The sequence below is a fragment of the Natrix helvetica genome, assembly GCF_964273705.1.
Source record: "Natrix helvetica genome assembly, chromosome: 2".
Lineage (NCBI taxonomy): Eukaryota > Metazoa > Chordata > Lepidosauria > Squamata > Natricidae > Natrix > Natrix helvetica.
The window spans coordinates 20,653,677-20,670,169 of record NC_138552.1 but is presented as its reverse complement, the minus strand read 5'-3'; the positions used below and the strand labels follow the sequence as shown (position 1 = coordinate 20,670,169).

Sequence of the window (16,493 nt, the reverse complement as noted above, 5' to 3'; positions counted from 1 at the left end):
CTACAGTATTGTTGGGCATTTTGGATCCTAATTGTGAATTATTATTACCTGATACCATTATAATATACTATAGTAAATAAACATCCTGAAATAAAGGTGTGGGTGGGTATATGCTGAAGAGAAATTTATCAGAAAGTTGTGTTTCTATTCTGGAAATTTCTCATTCTGGAAACTTGAACAATATTACAAAGATATAGGTGCCTTAGCTGAGGGAAATAAATTCAACCTTTTTAAAGAGGCTCAATGAATCAGAGTTTAAGAGCCATTCTGAAACAAATGCTGTTAAAATGTTTATCGCCTCTTATATAAACACAAGAGAATTAATGAAAAGGATTGTTAGTGAAAAGAAAGGGAAAGATATGGAAAAGAAATACATTGTTCTCTTTATTTAATTGTTCTTTTTAATGCTGTGCTTGTTTTGAAGTCTATAATGAAGATCTAGTTTCAAGAAATCCTACCATCTCTGTCAGTATTAAATCAGTAGAAAAGAAAAAAGAGGTAAGTGGTTCTCAAAATAAGTGTATTTTCTTCCATTCAGTTTATAAAACCCGTGCTTTATACATCACATATAACATTATCAGTAGATATGCTACAACAGTGGTTCTCAACCTGTGGTCTGTGGACCCCAGGGGTGGGCATAATGTTGTCACCGGGGTCCACAAAAGCTTCAATAAATGCTACTATTTAAATATTGACTGAAGTCTTGGGGGTCCATGGCCATATTCTGTGGCCAAAAAGGTATTTTAAGGAGGTGTGTCGTGAAGAAAAGGTTGAGAACCACTATGCTAGAATATGTCCGCGTTCCAGAGGCCTTCAGCATTGTTTAACTTGGCTTTTGTAGAATCATGTCTTATTACTGCAAAATCAAATTCATTCATACAATTCTTGGTCTAGATTTCACATATAATAATCAGGAGAAACATATATCCTATACCCGTGATGGTGAACCTATGGCACGTGTGCCACAGGTGGCACCTGGAGCCATATTTGCTGGCACGCCAGCCATCAGTTGATTTTCGGCCTTCTGGAGGGCACAAACTTCTGGTTGGCCTGTTGGGATTGTTTTTCACCCTCCCCAAGCCTCCAGAGGCTTTCCTGAAGCCTGGGGAGGGCAAAAATGGCCTCCTCTGAAGGCCCTCCGGAAGCCAGAAATGGATCATTTCCGAAATTCTGGTTGGCCCATTGGGGCTGTTTTTCGTCCTCCCCAGCCTCCAGAGTCTTTCCTAAAGCTTGGGGGCTTCCAGAGGGTCTCCAGGGGGCCGGCGGGGTTGTTTTTGCCCTCCCCAGGCTTCAGGAAAGCCTCCAGACCTGGGGGGCGGGTTTGTGTGTGCATGCATGGGGGGGGGGGTAGTCACACGCACATGCATGGGGCACAGGGAGGATTGAACTGGTGTGGGCACGTGATAGCACGCATGCGCACAATTTTGGCACGCCATAAGAAAAAGGTTAGACATCATTGTCCTATACTTATGCTTTCTCTGATAGCATAAAAAGCATAAACTCTGAATAAAAAAATTCAGATTAATGATGAGTGATAGTTTATAGATTGTTAATGAAGTATCATGGAGATTTCTTTGATTTCTTTGAAAAAAGAACTATAGTTTTTTGTTTCAAATGTTCCATGTCCAATAACTTTTTCATCACAACAGTGTTCCTCATTCTTTGTCAAAATTTAAAACTGGTAACAGTTTTCTGCTTCAATTTTGCCTCTCAGAGTTTCTTCGATTTCATGACTTTATATTCTAAGGCTCTTTGAAAATTACTCTGAAAAGAGCTACTGGTTGTCATTGAATTTTAATTTTTAGCTAGGATGCACAAGCTGTTTAAAACTGAAGAAACAGTTTTTGAGTAGTTGGTTTTTAGGAACCGAATTATCAAAAACATATACATATTCAGTAAATTACAATTAATTAAGTTGATAATAAGATTACTTTCTCTGCATTTAATTATTGTTCTCCGAGGGGGTCAAGGTGGTAGACCTGTACTTTTCTATTGAATAAAATATAGTAATAGATTAGAAACTAATATTTGCAGATATTTTATTTCTGGTCCCTGCTCCATTTTTTCTACCTTTTTAAAAAAATTATTCCTTATATAACAGACTGAAAGTAGTTTCCCTCCTCCTTCCAAAAAAGGTTACTCAAACTCATTTTTTTCAGTCTTGTTAGATATTGAATCTGTAAAATGACACTGCAAGCTGTATGTTTTACAAGATACTCATAACAATATTGTATATTATATGAGCACAAATAACCTTGGCTGTACGCCCTCATCACAGGATTGACCTTTTAAGAAATTCCAACAATTGGCTGACAATTAGAGTATTAGTGGAATAAATAAGTAGTAAATTTTATCATTTAAAAGTGGTGGAATGATAACATGTTAATATATGCTTAAATACTCCTTAAATCACAGCATCTCTCTGAATCAAAAGTAGAATGTCAACAGGATGAACCTTTAATGGAAACTTCTAAGGGAAAATGTTCAAAACTGGATGGGTGAGAGAAATTAATACGCTGTATAACTCTTCGTCTGCATGTTTCATTCTTCGCTTTATTTTTATTTGCTGATTATTACAAGTATGTATCAGAATTTAACCAGCAGGTGAATAGTTTCACAGCTTTGTTCTACATAAGCAGTAGGAAGCCCTGATCTATTCCCACATATTATCTGCTGATATATCTGAGGGTTTCTTTCTCAATAAATAGCAGTACATCATTTTAATATCCATGAGTGCTTCACAGTGAAGTGCTTCCAGATTGACATATCTATTTTCTTGAATGTTCTGGAGCCCACATGAATCTAGAAATAGACCAGGAAGTAAAGATGACTGAAATCTTGCTTTTTTACTTCAAAGTGCTCTTAGCTGCTTAGGAAATAAAGAATTTAGAACAATTCCATCATTGGATTCTATCCTTTTCTACCTACAATGTAATGTTTATTGATGAGAGCTGTGAATTTTAATATACTGTTAATATACAGTATATTTACATATTAACATAGCATTAACAATATTAATATACAATGTAATCAGACATATTTCAAAAATGATTCATAAAATTGCTCTTTGTTAATTTTAGCCTCTTTAAATTGTCTTTCCATAACTAATGATGTTTTTGTAAATGATTTAAATGAATAATTTGTCCTTGAAAAAAAAGTATATAGGAACTCCCTTTAGAAATTAACTTTTGATCTTTTAATAGTACTGGTTTCCTTTTCTTTTTTGAGCAGTTATTATTTCAACCTAGCATGCTTGTCACTTAGATGTTGACAAAATGTGTTGTTGACTTAGTTACTACTGGTTACAGAGACCAGATGTAAACAGTCCAAAGTTGTGCACAGGGTAACAATGTTTGTTTAAAAACAGAGTTTACAAAAGAGCTTACTGCTATGATAAAGAATAAATAGTAAGTAATACATTTAAAAAACTTTTAATTAAAATTGCTTAGTTAAAATTCATTTGCATGCATTCAAATCAAGATTTATCATATGTTAAAGATAAACATTTTTTGTATCTCCAGCAGTACAGTTGAAGTAGTTCCCAGTGATTTTTCCCTTTCATTTTGTTCTGAAAAGAGGGCGGAAACAGCTAGGTAAGTGTCATTAAATTATTTTCTAAAATTTATGAAGTTCTGTCCTTTACCCATTCCGTTAATTTCTAGCATTTTACTATTAGTTTGAAAAATCACAATTTCCGAAATTTAATCCATTGTTATGAGTTCATGGTTGCTTATCCGTAGATTTATTTCTGAACTGCCTTGGAAGAACTGGGCAGTCCCAGGAAGACTGGGAGTTATTTAAATACATGGCAGCAGTGCCAGTACTTAATTCCTATCCTAAAGTGGAACGTTTGAAGAAGAAGAATTCCAGACGGAGGAATTTTAAATTGATAGATTGCTAATTATTATAATCTTCCTGGAATTGTGTCTGAAGAGCAGAGATTATTGTCTATAATGTTGACTTATGAAAGAGTAACTGGAGATATGTGTATAACTACTCAAAAGAATGTCACTATCACTTTGGAGAGGAGAGGGGGAACCTAAATAAGGACATAATAAGGAGATATCAGATGTAATGGAACTTTATTCTCTCATGTTCCTCTTGTAATTTTATATCTGGGTTTACCAGTGTGCAGCTTCCACAGCTTGCCTTTCAAAGAAAGCAGACTTTCATAACTTTTATTATTTAAGGATTGCTCACGATAGCTGTTTCAGAGAGTCAGATACTCCTATGATCCCCTCTGAGTAGTCACTTCCTAAGCAGGAACTATTTGTTTCATAGTCTTCAACCATTAGCAAATTACAGTACATCCTAAATGTGCAATTTTCCTTAGAGTCGCTTGTCCCTGCTATTTCAGACTTTGTGTACAGCTCTACAGAACTATGTATAAATTACATATCTGAGAAAAAAGTTAAGACTCCTGATTTCTCTGTTTATCACAGCTAATTTCCCTTTTTCTATCTGCAGTGTAGACATCACTGTTTCAGATGATCAGCTTTCTTTCACAGAGGTGTCAGACATTCCTTCAAATGATGCTGGTGTAAAAACAGAGATGATCAATAGAGAAACGACAGCACAACCACCAAACACTTCAGAGGTTGTTGGGCAAATGCTACAAGACGAAATGTTTAAGCTGATTCAGGTGAAAATATAACATAATAATAATAATAATAATAATAATAATAATAATAATAATAATAATAATAATAATAATAATAATAATAATAATAATAATAATAATAATAATAATAATATATCTTAGCCGCACCCTCTCCCGAAGGACTCGGGGCGGCGTACAACGAAACATACGAAATAAATATGTAAACAAAACAAACATATAGCAAAGACATACACTAAAACATACACAAGGAGGAGGTCGATTGATAAAAACAATTAAAATACAGTATATAAAACCCCTAGAAATTAAATATAATTAAAATACCCAGTTAAAAACCCGTCAGGAGCGATATGGTTAGATCAAAGTTGAGCCAGGCCAGCTGCTTGGAATAGGTGGGTCTTAAGCTTAATACGGAAGGAGCGGAGGTCAGAGGTATTCCTAATATCCGGAGGGAGGTCATTCCACAGGGCTGGGCCCGCCACAGAGAAGGCTCTACTCCTAGGCGCCGCCCCACGACATTGTCTAGCGGACGGCACCTGGAGGAGCCCCTCTCTGTGCGAGCGAATTGGTCGCAGGGATGTATGGGGCAGAATACGATCCCGCAAGTAACTAGGTCCTAAGCCATGGAGCGCTTTAAAGATAGTTATCAAAACCTTGAAACGCACCCGATAGACCACAGGAAGCCAGTGCAGCTCGCGCAGGAACGGTGTCACATGGGAGTACCTAGTACTCCCCATAATTACCTGCGCGGCTGCGTTCTGGACCAACTGCAGCCTCCGGGTGCATTTCAAGGGAAGCCCCATGTAGAGAGCGTTACAGTAGTCCAAGCGAGACGTCACCAGCGCATGAGTGACTGTGCGCAAGGCATCCCGGTCCAGTAGGGGGCGCAATTGGCGCACCAGGCGAACCTGGTGGAACGCCCCCCTTGCCACGGCTGTCACATGGTCATCCATGGACAGCCGGGCATCCAGGAGGACGCCCAAATTGCGCGCCCGCTCCACGGGGGCAAGATGAATGCCCCCAATGGCCAATGATGGAATTAATTGGCTGAACCGGGGGGCTGGTACCCATAGCCACTCCGTCTTGGAAGGGTTGAGCTTGAGTCGGTTGTCATCCATCCAGATCCATACGGCTTCCACACACCGGGACATCACTTCGATGGCCTCGTTGGGGTGGTTCGGGGTGGAAAAGTACAGCTGAGTATCATCAGCGTACAGATGGTATCCCACCCCGAAACCACGGATGATCTCACCCAGCGGCTTCATATATGTGTTGAACAGGAGTGGCGAGAGGACCGACCCCTGTGGCACCCCACAAGTAAGGGGGCGTAGGGTCGACCTCTCTTCTCCTGTCAACACACGCTGCGTCCGGTCAGAAAGGAAGGAGCCGAACCACCGCAAGACGGTGCCCCGGACCCCCAACCCCTCCAGCCGGCGCAGCAGGATACCATGGTCGATGGTATCAAAAGCCGCCGAGAGGTCTAATAGGACCAGGATAGAGGAACAACCTCTATCTCTGGCCCTCCAGAGATCATCCACCAACGCGACCAAGGCCGTCTCCGTGCTGTGACCGGGGCGGAAGCCGGACTGGCGCGGGTCTAGATAATCATTTTCCTCCAGATGTCGTGGGAACTGGTGGGCCACCACACTCTCTACAACCTTCGCCAAAAAGGGAAGGTTGGAGACAGGACGATAATTGGCCAGCTCCAAAGGGTCCAGGGAAGGCTTCTTGAGCAAGGGTCTCACCACCGCCTCTTTCAAGGCGGCCGGGAGAGACCCCCTCGCCCAACGAAGCATTCACTAGGCCCAGGAGCCAGTCTCGTGTAACCTCCCAGGATGCCAGTACAAGCCAGGAGGGACACGGGTCCAATAAACATGTGGTGGGTCGCAGTCGTCCACGCAATCTGTCCAAATCCTCGATGGCAACCAAGTCAAACTCCTCCCAGATCGAAACCTCAAGACTCGCCATGGGCGTCTCCACTGGACCACTGACTGGAACCCAGTCTCTCCAGATTTGAGCGATTTTATCCTGCAGATATTTACCAAATTCCTCTGCCCTGCCCTGTAAAGGGGCCTCCCGCGGCCTCTGAAACAAGAGGGAGCGGGACACCCGAAACAGGGCAGCAGGGCGGTTCTCCGCGGACGCAATGAGAGTGGCACAATATTGATGTTTGGCCGCTCTCAATGCCACAAGGTACGTCCTTAAATGGGCTCGTACCTGTGTTCGATCAAATTCGGAGCGAGAGGATCTCCAACGACTCTCTAGACGTCTCTTGCGGCATTTCATCACCCTCAGCTCCTCGGTAAACCAAGGGGCTAGGGTGGATCGTTGCCGCCGGAGAGGCCGCAAAGGCGCCATCCGGTTCAAGGCCCCGGTAGTTGCATTATTCCACGCAACCACCAGGTCCCCTACCCGGGGGCGGGTCAAGGTTACAGGAGGTGGCCCAAGCTCCGTCTGGAACCTATCAGGTTCCATCAGGCGCCTGGGGCGGAACCATCTGGAACTTTCCGGTTCCGCCTCCCCGCGGCGGGAGGTAGCACCAGGGAAGTCAAGACGAAGGAGTGAGTGATCTGACCATGACAGGGGAGTGATGGTTAAGTCCCCTCCTCCCAGATCACTCAACCACTGGCCAGAGACAAAAACAAGGTCCAGAGTGTGTCCTCCCTCGTGTGTTGGGCCTATATTATGAAAAATATAGGCACATGCCTTAGAACAGAGTTCCCCAAGCTTTCCTGGTTGGCGGCCCGGAGTGGGGGAGGGGGAAATTGGATGGTTTTGTGGGGGGGGAGGCGCACGCATGCGAGTGTGCCCAAACACCCATTGCTTGCGTGAGTGGTGCCGCAAGTGCCCCTGATGCTTGCAGCAATGCTTGCATGAGTGGGGCCACAAGTGCATGCACAAGTGGAGTCTTCATGCACTGGCCAGCTATTCACATAGCCCAAGGGCCAATAGGCCATGGCTCCGTAGTGGCCCACAGTTTGGGGACCCCTGCCTTAGAATGTATTAAATTCATGGAATGGTCTAAGGATGTTTATATGTCTGTAGTATAATTTATATTCTGTAATATAGATAATTCATCAGTATCTATTTATGGATTACTTATATGGAGATACTCGCATGACATACATAGAATTCAGAGGCAATTTGCAGTATATGGAAGATGCTGAAGCAATAAAAAATCGAACACATAGAAAAGCAGTTGAGACTATCTCTTGACTTTGCCTCTCAATTTGAATCTAATCTCTGCTTCTATGTATTTGGCGTCAAACCTGTTTGGGGAGTCAATCTGTTTGTATGTATCCTTCTCTCAACAACCACACAATTTCACAGTTTTTTTTAAATGAATAGCTGATGTGGCTTCATTGATGTTGCTAAAGATATGATATGATCAATAATTTGCTTTGGTCAAAGAAAATGTTTCAATTTGAAGAACTGAAAATTCTTAAGATGATGTATTTTTTAAAAAATTAAATCATCATAAATAAAAACAAAATTATCATTTTTTCCTCCTTAAAAATAAGACAATTAGATGCATTGTATAAGGCCGGGATGGAGAACTTATGGCACGTGAGCCATTTTTCAGGGCATGCAAGGCATTGCCCTGTCAGCTGGCCAGCGCTGGGGAGGGCAAAAACGACCTCCTCCCCCCCCCCCGGAGGCCCTCCGGAGGCTTCACGAACTTCCCTGAAGCCTCCGGAGCGCAAAAACCGGCCCTACGGGCAAACCGGAAGTTCAGGAACAGAACCAGGGGCCTTCCAGAGGCTTCCCTGAAGGCTCCGGAGGACTGAAAACGGCCAACAGACAAACCGGAAGTGACTTCCCACTCACGACACACACACACCTGTGCTCCCCCCACTTTTGGCATGCGAGCTTCTGTATTACTGTTTGTTGTCTTGAGTTGTATTTCAAAATTAAAATGCGGGCACAGGAGACCAAAGGATTCCAGATCTAATGTTTCTGTAAAATTCAGAACATAGAAAAAGATACGTATTTCTTTGCAGAAGTAAGTATGCAAGATATTTTGAGTTTGAAATATTTTGAGCTTGAACTGGACTTTTAAACTCTCACCAAAAGTGTTCCAGGGTCATTCCCAACTTATTAGAAATTTTTCAAGTCCAGAAAAGCCTACTTTGAATTCAGAATGCTTCCAGTAAGTTTGAAATAACCAATTGCGTTAGAAATATTTTGCCCAATGCAGCTCTACTCCTGTATTATGCCTCAGAAATGGGCAACACCAGCCAACCATGGCCCACCTTAAAAACTAGACAGGATCAAGCTTGGTTGGTACTTGTTTGGGTATTTTAGCTGATGGCAAAACTGGGAAGACAATGGTTGATGATTAAACATCCCAGAAGATAATGACAGACGGATTCGGTAATGCTTCCAAGAATAGCACATTTCTGTTAGTTGAGTTTGAAGCCAGAGTTTCTTTATTCTTCAAATAATCTGCTGACTTCATAGAGATTAGAGGTATAGTTGCAAGTAAGCCTATTTGGACCAATCCTATTTACCCTTCTGTGCATTAGATGTACAACTGGAAGTTTGACACAAGTAATTGACTTCTGAATAGTGGACATGTTTTTACAGATGAGTGAAACACAATGAAAATTCTACAAACATGCTACCCGTACTTCAAATATAATCTAAAACTATGCCTAATGTGGCTATGGAGTAAAATATTTGGTATTTATCTGTCTCCTAACTTTACTGCCCTTAAAATTATCTCCTATTCTTTTTTTTTAATTTTTTATTTATTTTTCTTTAAAAAAGACAAAACAACACATACAGAACAAGAGCAGGGAAGTAAAAAAAAAAACAATTTCATCAAGCATGTCGTTTGGTTACAAGTTTTTGTGCAGTGGTTTTTACAATTAAGGATAAGGTTAAATTATCTCTTATTCTTAAATTACTGGTCACATTTCCCGAAACTTGATGCAAGGGTCATAACAATGTGATTATTGAAGAAGGATAATATTTTGGCTTTTACCTGTTTTAATATGTTAACTGCATAGTTGTCAATATTTTCGGTCATAAATTTTAGCTAAGACACATTTTTAGTAAATGTATTAATTTCTTATATTCTAGCTACAACAGATTAACTATCTGAGCCTCATGCAGATAGTTGGATTTGCCAATTTGCCAAATACGTCACAGCAGATGCAGCAACCTCAATCCTTTCCATTAGGAAGAAACTGGGCTTCAAGCACGGAAGGGAATAATATCCATCGATCTCCCCCTGTGCAGCCAGCAGGTGGTGTTCAAAAGCCTACTGACCATCAGGTACCAACTCTGGAAAACAGCTGGAATGTTGGTCAGAAAAAGAACAGCTCTCAGGAAGAAAAGAACTTACCTGATCAGAACCAGGTGAGTTGCTGAGATTTTTAAAGCTTTAAAACTCATATTCCAGGTTTTTGTTGAATGTGTGTCAGGTTTCCGAAAGATCCCCTCATTGATCATCAAGTATATATATATTTAAAAAAACCTTACATTGTTATCTTTTGTCTTATTAGAGATCTGTGCACACTAACGATACTTCAGCGTTACGAGAGAGTCAGTCTGTCGGTGCAAGATTGATGCTGCCACTTCAAAGCTCACCTCATCAGAATCCAGCCAGGCCATTCCCACTGTTGTCTGTTTCCCTTAATGCTGAGAAGAAACCAAAGCTTATTCCATTGGCAAAACCCTTAAATAATGCAGAGGGATTTCCTTTGCTTAAGCTAAAAACAAGTTATCAATTTCAGGCATTCAATTTCTGCCCAGTAACCCTCCGCAGATCTTCTGGGCCATCGTCAGGACCAAGAGAAGCCTGGGGGCCCCCATCTTCTCTGGCACAAAATTCTCCCGGTTTACAGATGTCAGAACCCACAAATGAGACAGGAACACATCTAAACCTGAACCGCTATGATCAAAATGTTATGAACCAGGCACAAGAGCAGACAAAGCGTTGGGCAGAACACGTCAAGACAGGGATTTCCAAACAGTTTCCTGTAGATGAATATGGCACAAAGGAAGGTTCAGCACCGTTACAACCCTGCCATGAGCGTCTGAGGGCAGAAAAACCATTGGTTGACCATGCAATCAATTCACATCAAGCCTATGGGCCTTTTACTGAAATTCCTTTGTTATATCTGAAGACTAGCCCACAATCCAAATGTTCACTAAGTACATTTACAACAAAAAACACAGATTGCAGAGCACCCCTTGGACAGACAGGATTACCATTGCTTCATTCTAATTTGCTTCCACTAACCAAGGTAATGGTTTTATAAAATACGTGTATTATTTTAGTGTGGATGTCCTAACAGCCCTTTCATTCATAAATGAAGTGTTTCTCAACTTGATTTGCTCCCCAAATATTGAAAGGGAAACTGGGATTTATTTACGATCTCTTCTGTTTTATGAACAGTTTCAGATACCGAAGCTCATTCCCCTTCAAGATCTAATTGCCTTTGAACAAAGCCAGCATTCTGTTCAATACCCACAGCATAAAGATCACCCCAAGCAGATGCAGTTATTGAAAGCTAACATTAAAGTAAATGAGACGAGACAAGTGAGGAGTAATAAGAAAAGGTAAAGACCAAATGTTTAATCCTATGTACCAAAATCTGATCGCAGTTCTTGCACTAAAGAGAGAAGAACTTTTCTTGTAAAGTAACAAATGCTGCAAATTAGAGTAGGTGTAGTTCAGTGATGGGTTGCAAATCCCGTTCCAACCGGTACAGTTGGAATAGGGCCGGCAGCGTCCTCATGGATGCACGCAGCACGCACATGTGTTTAAGCTCCTCAGCGACGCTCCAGCTGCTCCACAGAGTGTCACGCAGGCTCTATATGCGCCATGCGCCTGCGTGGAAGCACAAAAGCCTTTAAACTCCGGTAAGGAGCATGGGCGGGCGGGTGGGCCTCTGGAGCACCGGAACGGTATCCAGTGCTCCGGGCTGGCTCCAGTACGCGTGTACCGGGGCGTACCATCTGTAACCCACCATTGGTGTAGTTTCTCCATACGTTATGAAAATATTGATTACATTTCTGTGTGACCCGATAGTTGATATAGCTAGTTCTATTCTCGTATTGTAGCGAGCGGTGGCTCAGTGGGTAAGATGCAGCAGTTCGAATCCCTAGCGCTGCGTAATGGGGTGAGCTCCCGTTACTTGTCCCAGCTACTGCCAGCCTAGCAGTTTGAAAGCATGTAAAAATGCATGTAGAAAAATAGGGACCACTTTGGTGGGAAGGTAACAGCGTTCCATGCGCCTTCCGCGTTGAGTCATGCCACATGACCATGGAGACATCTTTGGACAGCGCTGGCTCTTCAGCTTTGAAACTGAGATGAGCACTGCCCCCTAGAGCCAGAAACAATTAGCACACATATGCAGGGGAACTTATTCTGGTATTGTCTCACCAGCTTATTATATGTCTAGCACCATCTTCCAATCTACTAGTCTAAGCAAAACTATCATATTGCTTTGGAAGCCCTATGGCAGATGAATAGGACTCAGTCTGGAGCATTCTGGGAATTTTTCAAACAACCTATTTCTCTATTATCACACTAGACAAAAGAGACGTATTGAAAATCGGATCAAGGAGAAGGAAGAAAAAATAAAAGCCATTGTGACTAATCAACAAGATGATTCTTCTGTTCTTCCTGATACTGTAAAGCCAACAAAGGCAAGCACTAAGGAAATGTTAATTGATAATTATCTTCCTTATATTGTTTGGTTTTAAAGTAAAATATAGAAAAATAACAAGGTAGTAAAAAAATAACAATATAGTAAAATATTGTATAGAAGTGGACTAAGTGATGCAATAGTCCATGTTTTTCTCATTCATTCATTTTCACTCTGGACTTGATTTGTGTTTGCTAATGTTCCAGAAAAAAAAACCCTCATTTGTCTGTAAAGACAGATTTAATGTAGTCAATACATAATAGTTCTACGACAAAACGTTCTATCATCCTTATTTAAGAAAGAGGCATCAAATATATCTTGTCAGAATGTAGACTTTCCAAATGAAGAAAACTATTCAGCATGCAATGTATACATTTGAACTTGACAGCGTCATATATTCCCTTTGCATTGTTTTTTTTACTGATGATGGGACTCACCGAAGCAGATTAAATGTGGTGGAATGATCTGCTATAGAAAATGGCAACTAGGTACCGTATTTATTTGAGTATAACGCGCAAAATTTTGTACCAAAAAAAGGAATCAAAGTGTGGGTGCGCGTTATAAACGAGGGCTGGGGTGGGGTGGCAGTGGCGGCTGGGGGAAATTTACTTGGCATGGTAGCCCCTGAATCATTCGATCCTGCCGACTGGAGGAAGAGCAGCGGCGGCAATACTCGCAACTCAACTATAGGCGGCAAGGCCAGGGTCGGCTTGCAGGAGTCCACGGCCTCCCCTTTGCTCCTGACTGAGGCTCCTTGGCACATGGCGGCTGCGGGGGGTCCCGTCTTTTTGTCCTGCGGTTCGACCGAGACGCTGTAGATGCTGCCGCCGCCGCCTCCACTCTCCGACGAAGCCCCCTTGGCCATGGTGCCTGGGGGGATTCCCGAGTACCAGTCGCCCCCTTCCAGACGGATCGAGATCCTGCCGACTGGAGGAAGAGGGTGAGAGGCGGGTCCTGTGAACGGCGGCAGCAGCGGCTGTAATACTCGCAACTCAGCTGCCTGCTGCCTTTCCCCTCCTTTGTCTCCCAGCCAAGGGGGCTTCGTCAGAGAGCGGAGGCGGCGGCGGCGGCGGCAGCATCTACAGTGTCTCGGTCAAACCGCAGGACAAAAAGACGGGACCCCCCGCAGCCGCCATGTGCCAAGGAGCCTCAGTCAGGAGCAAAGGGGAGGCCGTGGACTCCTGCAAGCCGACCCTGGCCTTGCCGCCCCGCGAGAGAGAGACTTGGACCCGGCAGATGGATTTCATCATGTCCTGCGTGGGCTTCGCCGTGGGGCTAGGCAACGTGTGGCGCTTTCCCTACCTGTGTTACAAGAACGGGGGAGGTGAGCAACCTGCCGCCGTGAGGGCTGGGTGGAAGGGACGACGTGGGGGGGGGGGTCTCCAGGATTTTTGTCAATTACAATGCTTGGTGTGAAACAAAATTTTATACCGATTTTTAATCAAAAATTAGGGGGTGCGCGTTATACACGTGTGCGCGTTATACTCGAATAAATACGGGTAATTTGTTAACTGAAAAACATACAAGTTGTCCTCCGTTAACAGTCACTCATTCAGCAATTGTTTGAAGCGCTGAATGAGTGCAGGTTATAACCGATTCTTGAAATTCAGCCATTCCAGCATCTCCATAATCACATGATTGTGATTTGAGTGCTTGGTTCGCATTTATGATTGCAGCAACTTACAATCAAGTTATCACAATTTGTGGTCCTCCATGGCAACTTCCCACAATAAAGTCAATGGGGAAACCAGCTGGGAAGGTTGGAAGTTGCTTGGGTACGTCCTTCTAACCCATGTACCTTTCCCGAGCATCCCTTGTTCAGCACCTCTTCTTATTAATTGTTTCAGATTTGATGGTATGTGTGTATCTGTTTGTATTTTGAATGTTGTGTTTTACTGGTGTTTCTGTATTTTAAATTCTGAATTTGTTTTATTGGTCTGGGACTGTAATTAAATCTTGCTTAATCTTCTTATTCCCTAACAATATATACTGGAAAATGCTATTAGTGTGCTATTAGTTAGTCATATTAGTATATGACTAACATTAAATCACTTGTATACGTTTAATCATACTTGTTCTTCCCTCAGGAATCCCAAGCTGAATTAAGTGCTGACCCGTGTGATACCAATTCATTACCAAGTAAGTTTTTTCAGCAAAATTGTCTTGAAAGATTGAATGTTTTTTCCAGGATATCACAGGTGTATGTTGAATGGTGATGGTTACCTATATAGACTGAGTATGAAATTTCTCACTAGCAGCCCTTAATCTTTGCTCAAATGATTAATGGAAAACTTTCAGAAATCTGTCTTGGCCTCTATATTTAAGTTATTTTTACTGATAGTGTACCTGCTGGTAAGATAGGTTTTTAAACAGGTTCTGACTTAGAGTTCTAGTGTTTCAATTGTGCTTATAAGTTTTACTAATTTCTCCTTAAAGTATGCTTATTAGAACAGCATTGGGGTCACTGTAGGAGGGAACAGAGTAAGTGTTTATTGTTTATGCATGTACTGAATTCATATCCCATTTCTTTTGTCCATGCATCACCCTAATACAGACTATAAAACATAAAAATAAATACGGTACATTGTAATTTAAAGCATAGGTTAAATTAAAAATCATCATCAGTAGTTAATAATTAGAAAGCTTGTCATCTTCCTGAACATGAGGAGTGAAGGCCAACCAAACTCCCTTTGTTGATGGGAAGGAAAAATACTTCCTGTGCTTCTTCAACAAGAAAAAGCAATTCTCACCCTCAGCTAGTTGCTTGGACGGAACAGAGAAATGTAGATTTATTTACTCTTGTAATGAGGATGCATAAAATGTCATCTTAAAACTGGCTGTAATTCCCAGATTTATTGCTGTAGCTAAAGTAATTAAACTCCCTTCGCAGGCAGTGGATGGGAAGCGTTTGAGTGATTTCATAGGACATAAATACAGCCAGGTTTGGGAGGAATTAGCATTGGACAGTAAAGCTTGATTACCTCGTCTCTCTTTTTAATCCATCTCCTTCTCCTCTCTCAGTCTCTCACCCTGCCAAATTGAGCTTTACTGACTTCAACGAGCTTCGGAACAATGGTACGTCAAGACAAGTGTTCTGAGAAGCATAAGAAGGTTTGCCCTTGGATCCCATCTACTAGTTTTCAGAATTAGAAAATTAAGGGAAAAAATGCAGGTGACAAACACAATTGGTAGGCAGACCTATAGAGGAAAGAAATTAAGCATGGGTACTGTTCTGCTCATATTCTTCATAACCACCACCCCTCCCTCCAGAGGTGCGATCCTAACCGATTCACTGAGCGCAGGTGCGCAGTTCACAGGAAAGCAGCTGGGGTAAAAAACAAGGAAATACAGGTGAATATAGCCCACGGGCGGGCGGGCAGGCCCCCCTGAAGATCGGAGCGAACTGGTTCGCGCTCAGCTGATCTTCGGAGCTACCGGTACATAACCTAATCCAGCCAAACCTGTAGAATCCCATCTCTGCCCCCCTTCTCGTCGAAGCAGATAACTAGATTTTGTCCGCTTTCATGCAAATGGCTAAAGTGATGCAATTAGCAATAGCTAATGAAATAGTATTTTTGTTTTTTGAATTGGATAATAATCCTATCTTTCTATTATTTTAGAATCAGATACGTATATTTCATCAGCGGCGCTACATTACCTGGCTTCTGTAGGAAAAAAGACTGCAGAGCTTCAGGACGCTAGCACAAATACAGAGACTGGTAAAACTCTTGCAAGAAATTATTGTGACTGTTTTCTTAAAGCTTTGAAAATGAAATGGTTTCCCGCGAACATAATTTGCGTTCTCTAAGAGCACAAATGTATGTCCATTTTCTCAAATAACATTGACTGGTAGGTTACAAAGTAACAATTGTGTAGAATGGTAGATTGCAAAGTAACAATTGTGTAGAATGGTAGATTGCAAAGTAACAATTGTGTGAGATTAATGCCCTTTCATACGCTTTCATTTCTGCATTTCAAATTTGTTCTGTCCTGCAAAACTATCTAACCTTTCACTCCTGAATAAGCGCCTTTATAATAATTTAGCAGGATACATTCTCCTCTTGATTCATCTTGATCTTATTTTTTTCTCATGGCAATAAAGTTCTGAAATCATCTCAGAATATACAAACTGTATCAGAAGAATTAATTGATGAATCTGTTGGGAATCAATCAGTCACTTCTGCTTCTGCATCTGTCACAGGTGTGTTTTCTTT

The 16,493-nt window shown here is 41.9% G+C and overlaps 1 protein-coding gene across 1 annotated transcript in view; it reads left to right on the top strand.

The window, feature by feature from the left end:
- The window catches only part of CPLANE1 (ciliogenesis and planar polarity effector complex subunit 1), an 81,598-nt gene that overhangs the window by 41,929 nt on the left and 23,176 nt on the right, over nucleotides 1–16,493 (top strand). The window contains exons 30-41 of the mRNA XM_081940547.1: nucleotides 425–498; nucleotides 2,416–2,498; nucleotides 3,522–3,593; nucleotides 4,468–4,642; nucleotides 9,704–9,982; nucleotides 10,129–10,872; nucleotides 11,025–11,188; nucleotides 12,166–12,280; nucleotides 14,367–14,418; nucleotides 15,301–15,354; nucleotides 15,900–15,998; nucleotides 16,382–16,480. Coding sequence (XP_081796673.1) covers nucleotides 425–498; nucleotides 2,416–2,498; nucleotides 3,522–3,593; nucleotides 4,468–4,642; nucleotides 9,704–9,982; nucleotides 10,129–10,872; nucleotides 11,025–11,188; nucleotides 12,166–12,280; nucleotides 14,367–14,418; nucleotides 15,301–15,354; nucleotides 15,900–15,998; nucleotides 16,382–16,480 — 2,010 coding nt within the window. The remainder of the gene's footprint in view (nucleotides 1–424; nucleotides 499–2,415; nucleotides 2,499–3,521; nucleotides 3,594–4,467; nucleotides 4,643–9,703; nucleotides 9,983–10,128; nucleotides 10,873–11,024; nucleotides 11,189–12,165; nucleotides 12,281–14,366; nucleotides 14,419–15,300; nucleotides 15,355–15,899; nucleotides 15,999–16,381; nucleotides 16,481–16,493) is intronic.